At 46.9% G+C, this 14,627-nt stretch overlaps 1 protein-coding gene across 1 annotated transcript in view; it reads right to left on the bottom strand.

Moving 5' to 3' along the window:
- IWS1 (interacts with SUPT6H, CTD assembly factor 1) overlaps positions 1 to 3,017 on the bottom strand; it is a 52,878-nt gene extending 49,861 nt beyond the window's left edge. Inside the window, exon 1 of the mRNA XM_077290934.1 lies at positions 2,754 to 3,017. Within this exon, the coding sequence (XP_077147049.1) occupies positions 2,754 to 2,787 (34 nt within the window). The 5' untranslated portion in view covers positions 2,788 to 3,017. The remainder of the gene's footprint in view (positions 1 to 2,753) is intronic.
- Between the last annotated feature and the right edge of the window lie 11,610 nt (positions 3,018 to 14,627).

Raw genomic sequence — 14,627 nt, 5'->3', positions numbered from 1 at the left:
GGATGTAGCCGAGTGTTCTGAAACTTAAAGGGGTTGTTCGGTCTAAAATGATAAGTCTGCAGTCAGTCTGTGTGACTGCAGACTTATGAATCCTCCAGCGCACGCACTGCGGGGATTCACCGATTTCTGAGCCAGGACCGGCAGGTATGTATAATAATAATCTTTATTTATTTATATAGCGCCAACATATTCCGCAGCGCTTTACAGTTTAACAGTTTCAAACACAACAGTCATAGGTAACAACGTTAACAATACAGTAATAAAGCAAAAATAAGACAAAATAAGACGACCCTGCTCGTGAGAGCTTACAATCTACAATGAGGTGGGGAGATACAAAGCACAGGTGTGTATTTACAATGGTGTATTTACAATGATGGTCCAGCCATCTTCAGGGAGTGGGGCTAGATGGAAGTAGTGAATGGGTTACACACGCACAAAAACATGTATACATTATGCATACTCCTGGCCAGAACCTGACTAGTGGGCGCAGCCTTGCTCCATACAGTTGTATGGAGCGACGCCGTGCCCCGTTTAGTGACGTGGCCATCCAGTGGGTGCGGCCTTGTGGCCACTAGTCTGGTTCTGGCCGAGAGCATGCCGGTCCCGACTCAGAAACCCACGAAACCTCGGAGCACACAGTGCATGTGCTGGGAGGATTCATAAGTCTGCAGTCACACACTGACTGCAGACTTATCATTTTAGACCTAACAACCCCTTTAACTAAGAATCTGACCATGAGCTGGATCTGACAGAGTTAGTAGCTGCTGGGCTACAGTCACACATCCTCGGGTGTTATCACCTGGGAAAAACTGACTGATTTTATTCAGGAGTCTCATCCAAGTTGCGTCAGTTTTTTTTTTCTCATCCTTTATCTTTCACTGAAGAAAGCAGACTGCATGAACGTTTTTACTCCATTGACCCTGAGGCTATGTTCACACGTTGCGTTTTTGCAGCAGGTTTTTTTAATGTAAATTTTAAGCTGCATTTTACAGTACCAGCAAAGGCTATGAGATTTCAGAAAGCTCATGCAAACAAACTGGGCTTTTTTTTCCCCGACTGATTTTGAAAACTTCTGAATTTTTGTGAACTGCAGCATGTCACTTTAGCATATTTCCAGCATTTTTTCACCCATAGGAAACAATAAGTAACTGCAAAAACACAGCAAAAAAACCCCAAAAAAACAAAAAAAAACAGGTAACAGTTTTTGCTGCGCTTCTGGTGCAAAAGCCTAAGGAAGTTAAAGGGGTATTCCCGTCTCTAAGATCCTATCCCAATATGTAGTAGGTATCATAATAATATTAGCAAATGCCTCCAATAATGTCTCTCCTCATGTACAGTCATTGCAGGACCTTAGGTATCCATGGTTACGACCACTAGCTATCACTATATCAGTGCTGTGAATCTTGAATCTGCTGCAGATATCCATGAACAATTCCACATATAACTCAAGTGAATTTTGGGGTTGATGTCACGTTTAGGTCAAACTCACTCCCCCAGGGGCACCACAGCCCGGCAGTGCGGGGGGTCACACACACACTCCCCCAGGGGCACCACAGCCCGGCAGTGCGGGGGTCACACACACACTCCCCCAGGGGCACCACAGCCCGGCAGTGCGGGGGTCACACACACACTCCCCTAGGGGCACCACAGCCCGGCAGTGCGGGGGTCACACAGACACACACACACCCTCAGGGGCACCACAGCCCGGCAGTGCGGGGGGTCACACACACACTCCCCCAGGGGCACCACAGCCCGGCAGTGCGGGGGGTCACACACACACTCCCCTAGGGGCACCACAGCCCGGCAGTGCGGGGGTCACACACACACTCCCCTAGGGGCACCACAGCCCGGCAGTGCGGGGGTCACACAGACACACTCCCCTAGGGGCACCACAGCCCAGCAGTGCGGGGGTCACACAGACACACTCCCCCAGGGGCACCACAGCCCGGCAGTGCGGGGGTCACACACACACACACACACACCCTCAGGGGCACCACAGCCCGGCAGTGCGGGGGTCACACACACACACACACACACACACACACACACACACCCTCAGGGGCACCACAGCCCGGCAGTGCGGGGGTCACACACACACACACACACACCCTCAGGGGCACCACAGCCCGGCAGTGCGGGGGTCACACAGACACACACACACCCTCAGGGGCACCACAGCCCGGCAGTGCGGGGGTCACACACACACTCCCCCAGGGGCACCACAGCCCGGCAGTGCGGGGGTCACACACACACTCCCCTAGGGGCACCACAGCCCGGCAGTGCGGGGGTCACACACACACTCCCCTAGGGGCACCACAGCCCGGCAGTGCGGGGGTCACACACACACTCCCCTAGGGGCACCACAGCCCGGCAGTGCGGGGGTCACACAGACACACTCCCCCAGGGGCACCACAGCCCGGCAGTGCGGGGGTCACACACACACACCCTCAGGGGCACCACAGCCCGGCAGTGCGGGGGTCACACACACACACACACACCCTCAGGGGCACCACAGCCCGGCAGTGCGGGGGTCACACAGACACACACACACCCTCAGGGGCACCACAGCCCGGCAGTGCGGGGGTCACACACACACTCCCCCAGGGGCACCACAGCCCGGCAGTGCGGGGGTCACACACACACACTCCCCCAGGGGCACCACAGCCCGGCAGTGCAGGGGTTACACACACCTCCCGGGGCACCGGGCTGCCCAGCTGTTAGGACACTCTTCACACACTCCCATGCCACCTTACCCGAGTGCTCTGGACTGTAGTAATCCGTTTCCATGGCTTGTGATTCACAAGCCTGGTTCCTCGAACTGCCCTTTAGCCAAAAGGACTTTCTCAATTTCTCCGCAGCTTCCCGTTTACCGTAAAGTGTAAAAAGAAAAATGGTAAACGCTAGAATGTAGGGGCTCCCTCTAGGTGTGATGTCATTTCCGGGGGCGTGTCAACATTCTAGCTACAACCAAGGAAAAAAATCGCTAGGTAGTAGGCCGCACACAAACTGGGAAGCGCATGCGCCGCAGGGACATTTCGGGAGATGACCCTGTGTACCTGGAAGAGGCGGAGCGATGCGTCACGTCGTAACCACGTGATCCAGAGAAGGGCGGGAAAATTGATGGGCGGAAGTAAAATTGAAGGAAAAAAGTCTTCGCACTGTACTGTAGTAGTTCCGTATATACAATGTACTGTGTACTGTGCAGTGCTGTGTATTGTGCACTTGTGCAGTGCTGTGTACTGTGCAGTGCTGTGTACTGTGCAGTGCTGTGTACTGTGCAGTGCTGTGTACTGTGCAGTGCTGTGTACTGTGCAGTGCTGTGTTTGGGGCAGTGTGCAGTGTGATTGCAGCACATACTCGCACAGCTGAGCCCCGCCATACCATGTACTCTATAATAAATCTTCACAGCTGACTTGTTAGTGGAGTTACCGACCTGATATTTTTTCACTCTTCAACCACGATGCTGAAGTTGGTTTCTTATTCAGCAGTTTCTTATTCGGCTACTTTTTATTTTCTGTTTTTTTCAGGTTTTTCAATAAAAATAAACCATTCTAAGTATATAATATTATGCGGTCATGTGCCCTCTTGTGAATACACTTAAAAACAGATAAAAATATTAGAAGGCTGGCACAAAAATGGGCATCAAAGTGGGCACTGAGGTATGGTATTAAAGGTGTTAAATGGCTTTGTGCCACTGATCTGACACCTGACTTGCATACCTTGTGATGCCACACATCAAGTTCCTGTCAATCCAGCCTGGCACAAATGGGTTCTGGGCATCAGAACTGGCATCAAAGTGGGCAGAGAACCAATTTTCACACATGCGAATAAGTAACAGCTATTTTTAAGGGGTTAAATGCCTTTGTGCCACTGATCTAACACCTGATTTACATACCTACTGATGCCCCACATGAAATACATGTCACTCCAGCCTGGCACAAATGTGTTCTGGGCATCAAAACTGGCATCAAAGGGGGCAAATCGCCCATTTTCACAGATTTGAATAAGTAACAGCTATTTTTAAGGGGTTAAATAGCTTTGTGCCACTGATCTAACACCTGATTTACATAACTACTGATGCCCCACATGAAATCCAAGTCACTGCAGCCTGGCACAAATGGGTTCTGGGCATCAGAACTGGCATCAAAGTGGGCAAATCGCCCATTTTCACAGATTTGAATAAGTAACAGCTATTTTTGAGGGGTTAAATGCCTTTGTGCCACTGATCTAACACCTGATTTACATACCTACTGATGCCCCACATGAAATCCATGTCACTGCAGCCTGGCACAAATGGGTTCTGGGCATCAGAACTGGCATCAAAGTGGGCAAATCGTACATTTTCACAGATTTGAATAAGTAACAGCAATTTTTAAGGGGTTAAATGCCTTTGTGCCACTGATCTAACACCTGATTTACATACCTAGTGATGCCCCACATCAAAGTCAAATCACTTCAGCCTGGCACAAATGGGTTCTGGGCATCAAAACTGGCATCAAAGGGGGCAAATCGCCCATTTTCACAGATTTGAATAAGTAACAGCTATTTTTAAGGGGTTAAATGCCTTTGTGCCACTGATTTAACACCTGATTTACATAACTACTGATGCCCCACATGAAATCCAAGTCACTGCAGCCTGGCACAAATCGGTTCGGGGCATCAAAACTGGCATCAAAGTGGGCAAATCACCCATTTTCACAGATTTGAATAAGTAACTGATGTTTTTAAGGGGTTAAATGCCTTTGGGCCAATGATCTGACACTTAAAATACACAGAAAGTGATGCCCTGCATCAAACCCAGGTCCCTTCAGCCTGGCCCAAATGGGTTCTGGGCACCAGAACTGGCATCAAAGTGGGCAAACAGCCCATTTTCACAGATTTGAATAAGTAACTGATGTTTTTAAGGGGTTAAATGCCTTTGGGCCACTAATACGACACTTAAAATACACAGACAGTGATGCCCTGCATCAAACCCAGGTCTCTCCAGCCTGGCCCAAATGGGTTCTGGGCACCAGAACTGGCATCAAAGTGGGCAAACAGCCCATTTTCACAGATTTGAATAAGTAACTGATGTTTTTAAGGGGTTAAATGCCTTTGGGCCACTAATACGACACTTAAAATACACAGACAGTGATGCCCTGCATCAAACCCAGGTCTCTCCAGCCTGGCCCAAATGGGTTCTGGGCACCAGAACTGGCATCAAAGTGGGCAAACAGCCCATTTTCACAGATTTGAATAAGTAACTGATGTTTTTAAGGGGTTAAATGCCTTTGGGCCACTAATACGACACTTAAAATACACAGACAGTGATGCCCTGCATCAAACCCAGGTCTCTCCAGCCTGGCCCAAATGGGTTCTGGGCACCAGAACTGGCATCAAAGTGGGCAAACAGCCCATTTTCACAGATTTGAATAAGTAAGTGGTGTTTTTAAGGGGTTAAATTCCTTTGTGCCACTGATACCAGAGTGCATACATATAGAACAGGGAGCCCCACAATAAAACCAGGTCTCTTCAGCCTGGCCCTAATTAGTTCTGGGCATCAGAACTGTCATCAAACTGGGCAAACAGCCAATTTTAACAGATTTGAATAGGGACCTGCTGTTTTTAAGGGGTTAAATGGCTTTGGGCCACTGATCTGACACTTAAAATACACAAATAGCGATGCCCTGCATCAAACCCAGGTCCCTCCAGCCTAGCCCAAATGGGTTCTGGGCACCAGAATTAGCATCAAAGTGGGCAAATATAGTGGGTTGGTGTCGGGAATGCCTTGGTTACAGCATCAAAACCCTGTTATTAACTGGGTTACTGAGGAAATTGTTCAATGGTCCTTATCACCTTGAAGTGTGTATCTGTGTTGTCTGTCGGTCTGGAAGCTATTCCGGAGTATCTGAAGGTCTTTGAAGACGTGTTCTCTGAAAGCGAGGCTGAGGTTCTACCGCCACATCCATCTTTTAATTGTGCCATCAATTTAATCTGTCTTGACCTGAGCGGCTGGCCATGAAGGAGTATATTGCCGAGAGTCTTCGTAAGGGGCATATCCGCCCTTATGTTTCTCCTATGGCAGCTGGCTTTTTCTTTGTAAAGAAAAAAGATGGTGGTTTGAGTCCTTGCCTCGACTTTCGGGAACTCAACAAAATCACTGTGAGAAACACTTACCCACTTCCTCTCATTCCTGACTTGTGTAACCAGTTGTCTGGGGCCAAATGATTTTCAAAGTTGGATTTGTGGGGAGCCTATAATTGGATAAGTGTTTGAGAGGGAGACGAGTGGAAGACGGCGTTTCTCACGTGAGAAGTTCTTTTTGAGAATCTTTTTACGTCCTTCGGGCTAACAAACACCCCTGGCCATTTTTCAAAATTTTATTAATATTGTGTTTGCTGATCTGATCGGTCACTTTGCGATTATTTACCTTGACGACATCTTGGTTTACTCCCCTGACAGTGAAACCCATTTTCACTATTCGCGTACTGTCCTTCATAGACTCAGGGAAAAACTACTTTTTTCAAAATTTGAAATGTTAATTTTTTGTACAGGAGTTATCATTTTTGGGTTTGATTGTTTCCAATGAGGGGTTTCACATGGATCCCAAGAAGGTGCAGGCTATTAGTGATTGGGTTCAGCCCCGTGACTTGAAGGGTTTGCAACTAGTGATGAGTGAGTATACTCGTTACTTCGGTTTTCCCGAGCACACTCGGGTGGTCTCCAAGTATTTATGTCTGATCAGAGATTTAGTTTTCCTTGCCGCAGCTGCATGATTTACAGCTACTAGACAGCTTGATTACATGTGGGGATTCCCTGGCAAACAGGCAACCCCCACATGTACTCAGGCTGGCTAGCAGCCATACATTATGCAGCTGCATCAACAAAAACTAAATCTCTGAGCAGTCACAAATACTCGGGAGACCACCCGAGCGTGCTCGGGAAAGCCCGAGCAACGAGTATACTCGCTCATCACTATTTGCAACGCTTCTTGGGGTTTGCAAACTACTATCGAAAGTTCATCAAGTGTTTTTTGCAGGTAGTTAATAGTGATGAGCGAATATACTTGTTGCTCGGGAAATCTCCGAGTATTTGTGACTGCTCAGAGATTTAGTTTTTGTTGACGCAGCTGCATGATTTATGGCAATTATGGCACTTAGCCTCTCTCTTCCCACTGCCCTGTAGCGGTGGCAATGGGGTAATAGTTGGGTGGTTGATGTGACCTTTGAATTGTAAGGTCACATCAAGCCCGGCTTAGTAATGGAGAGGTGTCAATAAGACAGCTATCCATTACTAATCCTATAGATCTCCTGTAATGAATAAAAAAAAAAAAAAACAACAATATACCTGTCCGTTGTTCTGTCCCACGCAGTAATCCATATCTGGGGAAAATACAGTTTGCAACCAGGACTGTGCTAAGATGCTACCAGCCCAGCTGCAAACTACTGGGGAATGAGGTGATGCTGCCAGCGCAGCCTCAGTGACTAGCGGTGAAGTCACTGAGTCTACCCTCCCTGCTTGCCTGACCCGCGCTGAACTCTGGAGCGTGGGAAAATGCCAGTTCATTTTCCCACGCTGCAGAGTTCATTGCAGTTCAAGCCGGAAGGGAGGGCAGACTATGTGACATCAGCACTAGTCTCTGTAGCTGCACTGGCAGCATCTCCTCATTCCCCAGTAGTTTGCAGCCATGGCGGTTGCATTTCAGCACCGCTCCTAGTTGCAAACTGTATTTTCCCCAGATATTGATTACTGCGTGGGACAGGACGACTGACAGGTATGGTATATTGTTGGGTTTTTGTTTTTGGTTTTTTTTAATTACAGGAGAACAAGGGCGTTGTATGTATTAGCTGCATAATAAGGATGAAAAACTGTGTTTAGTGTTTTATTTCATTAAAAGACTTTATCCTGGCTGCGTCTTTATTGAACCTGTAACAACTATAGGATTAGCAATGGATAGGTGTCTTCTTGACACTTCTCCATTACTAAGCCGGGCTTGATGTGACCTTACAATATAAAGGTCACATCAACCCCCAAACTATTACCCCATATACCACCGATACAGGGCAGCGGGAAGAGAGAGGCTAAGTGCTGAAATTGGTGAATCTTAAAAATGCGACATTTCTGGGGAGGCTGAGAGCTAGTGTTTGTAGCCATGAGGGGTCAATATCCATGGCCCCTTCCTAGGCTATGAATATCAGCCCGCAGCTGTCTGCATAGCTTTTTCTGGAATTTAATTATAAGGGTACCCCATGTAATTTTTGGGGGGCCACCCTATTTTAATAGCCAGTAAACACTAAAAATACAGCTGTGGGCTCATATTCATAGCCTGGGGAGATCCATGGGTATTAACCCCTTCTTAGGCTATAAACATTGGCCTCCAGTCGCTGGCTTTCCCTCTCTGGATTGGAAAATTATGCGGGAGCCCGCAACATTTTTCCCCCCCAAAATAATCTTTTATTAATTACATACATGTCCTCTAATTTGCACACACACTATACTAATTGTATTGATCACTGACATATACAGTACATATCTAACTATTCTGCATCTACTTAGTGTATGTAAACCATGTCTTCTATCCTGTCGGCTCCAGCAGTGATTTTAGAGAGGCTGACAAATGAATTACCGGCTATTCTTCTATGTATCTCTCTCTGCAATATAAAGACTATATATATACAGTGTGTATATATATATATATATATATATAACCATATGCAAGAAGAAAGAGAAGGCACTCACCAATCTAAATTTCCCAACTTTATTTCATTAATAATTTTAACTTAATGTTAAAAAAATTCCATGGCCGGGGGAGTGAGGAGCGGAGTTCTTGTGAGCAGGGATAGACGACGGCCGTTTGTGCTTGCGCTTCCACGGGTCAGTATTTTTTTAACATGAAGATGAAATAAAGTTGGGAATTTTAGATCGGTGAGTGCCTTCTCTTTCTTCTTGCATATGGTCATGGATTTTCGTGTATTTTCAGAAGAGCACCTATGATCTTGATGCATGGCTGATGCTAGGACTATTATTCATTAATACCTGAACCCGAAATTTTTGGATAACCTCGTTTCACAGACAGTGCCGTTTGTTTTTGGTCTTCTTGGCGTTAGATATATATATATATATATATATATATATATATATACACACACACCCACTAGCTATTGAACCTGTTCTACGCCCGGGTGGCGAGCATTTATATTGGTATATGGTCTCCATCCTGGTATGCGCCTCTTCCATCCTGCCCCCTAATCTTGTCATGTGCTGCTACCATCTTGCACCCCCATCCTGTCATACGCTGCTCCCATCCTGCGCCCCTGTTGTGAATTTGGATTCTGGGCTCCCCCGGTGGCTACTGGTGGAATTGAACTGTGTCTTCATCTTCTCTGTTCACCTGTTCCCATCAAGATGTGGGAGTCGCTATATAACCTTGCTGCTCTGTTAGTTGCTTGCCGGTCAACAATGTTATCAGAAGCCTCTCTGTGCTTGTTCCTGCTCCTAGACAACTACTAGATAATTTGGACTCTTGTCCATGTTTGTTTTTGCATTTTTGTTCCAGTTCACAGCTGTAGTTTCGTTACTGTGTCTGGAAAGCTCTTGTGAACAGGAATTGCCACTCTGGTGTTATGAGTTAATGCCAGAGTTTTAAAGTAATTTCTGGATGATGTTTTGATAGGGTTTTCAGCTGACCATGAAAGTGTCCTTTCTGTCTTCTGCTATATAGTAAGTGGACCTCAAATTTGCTAAACCTATTTTCATACTACGTTTGTTATTTCATCTTAATTCACCGCCAATACATGTGGGGGGCCTCTGTCTCCTTTCGGGGTATTTCTCTAGAGGTGAGCTAGGACTAATATTTTCCTCTGCTAGTATTATTTAGTCCTCCGGCTGGTGCTGGGCATCTAGAATCAACGTAGGCATGCTACCCGGCCACTGCTAGTTGTGTGTTAGGTTTAGTTCATGGTCAGCTCAGTTACCATCTTCCAAGAGCTAGTTCCTATATATGCTGATGCTATGTTCTCTTGCCATTGAGAACATGACAGTTTGACCGGCCCACTAAAGGGGGAAAATCCTTGGCTGAGAAAGGAGAGAAATAAGAAGTCTGCTGAGATTTTTTTTTTTTTTTTTTTCTCCTTCTAATCTTTGAATGGCTCTGTGTCCACCTGTTTGTAATGGATCTTCAGAGTGTAACTGCAGGTTTGAATAATCTCGCCACGAAGGTACAAAATTTGCAAGACTTTGTTTGTCATGCACCTGTATCTGAGCCGAGAATTCCTTTGCCGGAATTTTTCTCGGGGAATAGATCTGGGTTTCAGAATTTTCGAAATAATTGCAAATTATTTTTGTCCCTGAAATTTCGCTCTGCCGGAGATCCTGCACAGCAGGTCAGGATTGTGATTTCCTTGCTCCGGGGCGACCCTCAAGACTGGGCTTTCTCATTGACACCAGGGGATCCTGCGTTGCTCAATGTGGATGCGTTTTTTCTGGCCTTGGGGTTGCTTTATGACGAACCTCATTTGGAGCTTCAGGCAGAAAAAACTTTGATGTCCCTATCTCAGGGGCAAGATGAAGCGGAAATTTACTGCCAAAGATTCCGTAAATGGTCTGTGCTTACTCAGTGGAATGAGTGCGCCCTGGCGGCGACTTTCAGAGAGGGTCTTTCTGATGCCATTAAGGATGTTATGGTGGGGTTCCCTGTGCCTGCGGGTCTGAATGAGTCCATGACAATGGCTATTCAGATCGATAGGCGTTTGCGGGAGCGCAAACCAGTGCACCATCTGGCGGTGTCCACTGAGAAGTCGCCAGAGAGTATGCAGTGTGATAGAATTCTGTCCCGAAGCGAGCGGCAGAATTTTAGACGGAAAAATGGGTTGTGTTTCTATTGTGGTGATTCTACTCATGTTATATCAGCATGCTCTAAGCGCACTAAAAAGCTTGATAAATCTGTTTCCATTTGCACCTTACCGTCTAAGTTTATTCTATCTGTGACCCTGATTTGCTCTTTGTCATCTATTACCACGGACGCCTATGTCGACTCTGGCGCCGCTTTGAGTCTTATGGATTGGTCCTTTGCCAAACGCTGTGGGTATGATTTAGAGCCTTTGGAGACTCCTATTCCTCTGAAGGGGATTGACTCCACCCCATTGGCTAATAATAAACCACAATACTGGACACAAGTAACTATGCGTATTAATCCGGATCACCAGGAGATTATTCGCTTTCTGGTGCTGTATAATCTACATGATGATTTGGTGCTAGGATTGCCTTGGCTGCAATCTCACAACCCAGTCCTCGACTGGAGAGCTATGTCTGTGTTGAGCTGGGGATGTAAGGGGGCTCATGGGGATGTACCTGTGGTTTCCATTTCATCATCTATTCCCTCTGAAATTCCTGAGTTCCTGTCTGACTATCGTGACGTCTTTGAAGAATCCAAGCTTGGTTCGTTACCTCCTCACCGAGAGTGCGATTGTGCCATAGATTTAATCCCGGGTAGTAAATACCCAAAGGGTCGTTTGTTTAATCTGTCTGTGCCTGAACATGCTGCTATGCGAGAATATATAAAGGAGTCCTTGGAAAAGGGACATATTCGTCCATCGTCATCTCCCTTAGGAGCCGGTTTTTTCTTTGTGTCAAAAAAAGACGGCTCTTTGAGACCATGTATCGATTATCGGCTTTTGAACAAAATCACTGTTAAATATCAATACCCATTGCCGTTGCTGACTGATTTGTTTGCTCGCATAAAGGGGGCCAAGTGGTTCTCTAAGATTGACCTTCGTGGGGCGTATAATTTGGTGCGAATCAGGCAGGGGGATGAGTGGAAGACCGCATTTAATACGCCCGAGGGCCACTTTGAGTATTTAGTGATGCCTTTTGGTCTTTCAAATGCTCCGTCAGTTTTCCAGTCCTTTATGCATGATATTTTTCGCGATTATTTGGATAAATTTATGATTGTGTATCTGGATGATATTCTGATTTTTTCGGATGACTGGGACTCTCATGTCCAGCAAGTCAGGAGGGTTTTCCAGGTTTTGCGGTCTAATTCTTTGTGTGTGAAGGGTTCTAAGTGTGTTTTTGGGGTACAGAGGATTTCCTTTTTGGGATATATTTTTTCTCCCTCTTCCATTGAAATGGATCCTGTTAAGGTTCAAGCTATTTGTGATTGGACGCAGCCCTCTTCTCTTAAGAGTCTTCAGAAATTTTTGGGCTTTGCTAACTTTTATCGTCGATTTATTGCTGGTTTTTCGGATATTGCTAAGCCATTGACCGATTTGACTAAGAAGGGTGCTGATGTTGCTGATTGGTCCCCTGACGCTGTGGAGGCCTTTCGGGAGCTTAAGCGCCGTTTTTCCTCTGCCCCTGTGTTGCGTCAGCCTGATGTTACTCTACCTTTTCAGGTTGAGGTCGACGCTTCTGAGATCGGAGCTGGGGCAGTGTTGTCGCAGAAAAGTTCTGACTGCTCCGTGATGAGGCCTTGTGCCTTCTTTTCCCGTAAATTTTCGCCCGCTGAGCGGAATTATGATGTTGGGAATCGGGAGCTTTTGGCCATGAAGTGGGCTTTTGAGGAGTGGCGCCATTGGCTTGAGGGGGCCAGACATCAGGTGGTGGTATTGACTGACCACAAAAATTTGATTTATCTTGAGACTGCCAGGCGCCTGAATCCTAGACAGGCGCGCTGGTCATTATTTTTCTCTCGGTTTAATTTTGTGGTGTCATACCTACCGGGTTCTAAGAATGTTAAGGCGGATGCCCTTTCTAGGAGTTTTGAGCCTGACTCGCCTGGTAACTCTGAGCCCACAGGTATCCTTAAGGATGGAGTGGTATTGTCAGCCGTTTCTCCAGACCTGCGGCGGGCCTTGCAGGAGTTTCAGGCGGATAGACCGGATCGTTGCCCACCTGATAAACTGTTTGTTCCTGATGATTGGACCAGTAGAGTCATCTCTGAGGTTCATTCTTCTGCGTTGGCAGGTCATCCTGGCATTTTTGGTACCAGGGATTTGGTGGCAAGGTCCTTCTGGTGGCCTTCCCTGTCACGAGATGTGCGAGGCTTTGTGCAGTCTTGTGACGTTTGTGCTCGGGCCAAGCCTTGTTGTTCTCGGGCTAGTGGATTATTGTTGCCCTTGCCTATTCCTAAGAGGCCTTGGACGCACATCTCGATGGATTTTATTTCAGATCTGCCTGTTTCTCAGAAGATGTCTGTCATCTGGGTGGTGTGTGACCGTTTCTCTAAGATGGTCCATTTGGTTCCTCTGCCCAAGTTGCCTTCTTCTTCCGAGTTGGTTCCTCTGTTTTTTCAAAATGTTGTTCGTTTGCATGGTATTCCTGAGAATATCATTTCTGACAGAGGGACCCAATTCGTGTCTAGATTTTGGCGGGCATTCTGTGCTAGGATGGGCATAGATTTATCTTTTTCGTCCGCTTTCCATCCTCAGACGAATGGCCAGACCGAGCGGACTAATCAGACCCTGGAGACATATCTGAGGTGTTTTGTGTCTGCTGACCAGGATGATTGGGTTGCTTTTTTGCCATTGGCAGAGTTCGCTCTCAATAATCGGGCCAGCTCTGCCACTTTGGTGTCCCCGTTTTTCTGTAATTCGGGGTTTCATCCTCGATTTTCCTCTGGTCAGGTGGAATCTTCGGATTGTCCTGGAGTGGATGCTGTGGTGGAGAGATTGCATCAGATCTGGGAGCAGGTGGTGGACAATTTGAGGTTGTCCCAGGAGAAGACTCAGCTTTTTGCCAACCGCCACCGTCGTGTTGGTCCTCGGCTTTGTGTTGGGGACTTGGTGTGGTTGTCTTCTCGTTTTGTCCCTATGAGGGTCTCTTCTCCTAAGTTTAAGCCTCGGTTCATCGGCCCGTATAAGATATTGGAGATTCTTAACCCTGTTTCCTTCCGTTTGGACCTCCCTGCATCCTTTTCTATTCATAACGTTTTTCATCGGTCATTATTGCGCAGGTATGAGGTACCGGTTGTGCCTTCTGTTGAGCCTCCTGCTCCGGTGTTGGTTGAGGGTGAGTTGGAGTACGTTGTGGAGAAAATCTTAGACTCTCGGGTTTCCAGACGGAGACTCCAGTATCTGGTCAAGTGGAAGGGATACGGCCAGGAGGATAATTCTTGGGTGAATGCATCTGATGTTCATGCCTCTGATTTGGTTCGTGCCTTTCATAGGGCCCATCCTGATCGCCCTGGTGGTTCTGGTGAGGGTTCGGTGCCCCCTCCTTGAGGGGGGGGTACTGTTGTGAATTTGGATTCTGGGCTCCCCCGGTGGCTACTGGTGGAATTGAACTGTGTCTTCATCTTCTCTGTTCACCTGTTCCCATCAAGATGTGGGAGTCGCTATATAACCTTGCTGCTCTGTTAGTTGCTTGCCGGTCAACAATGTTATCAGAAGCCTCTCTGTGCTTGTTCCTGCTCCTAGACAACTACTAGATAAGTTGGACTCTTGTCCATGTTTGTTTTTGCATTTTTGTTCCAGTTCACAGCTGTAGTTTCGTTACTGTGTCTGGAAAGCTCTTGTGAACAGGAATTGCCACTCTGGTGTTATGAGTTAATGCCAGAGTTTTAAAGTAATTTCTGGATGATGTTTTGATAGGGTTTTCAGCTGACCATGAAAGTGTCCTTTCTGTCTTCTGCTATATAGTAAGTGGACCTC

Source organism: Ranitomeya variabilis, chromosome 2, assembly GCF_051348905.1.
Source record: "Ranitomeya variabilis isolate aRanVar5 chromosome 2, aRanVar5.hap1, whole genome shotgun sequence".
Classification (NCBI taxonomy): domain Eukaryota; kingdom Metazoa; phylum Chordata; class Amphibia; order Anura; family Dendrobatidae; genus Ranitomeya; species Ranitomeya variabilis.
The sequence above is the reverse complement of the archived record's forward strand: the minus strand, read 5'-3'. Positions and strand labels throughout refer to the sequence as shown.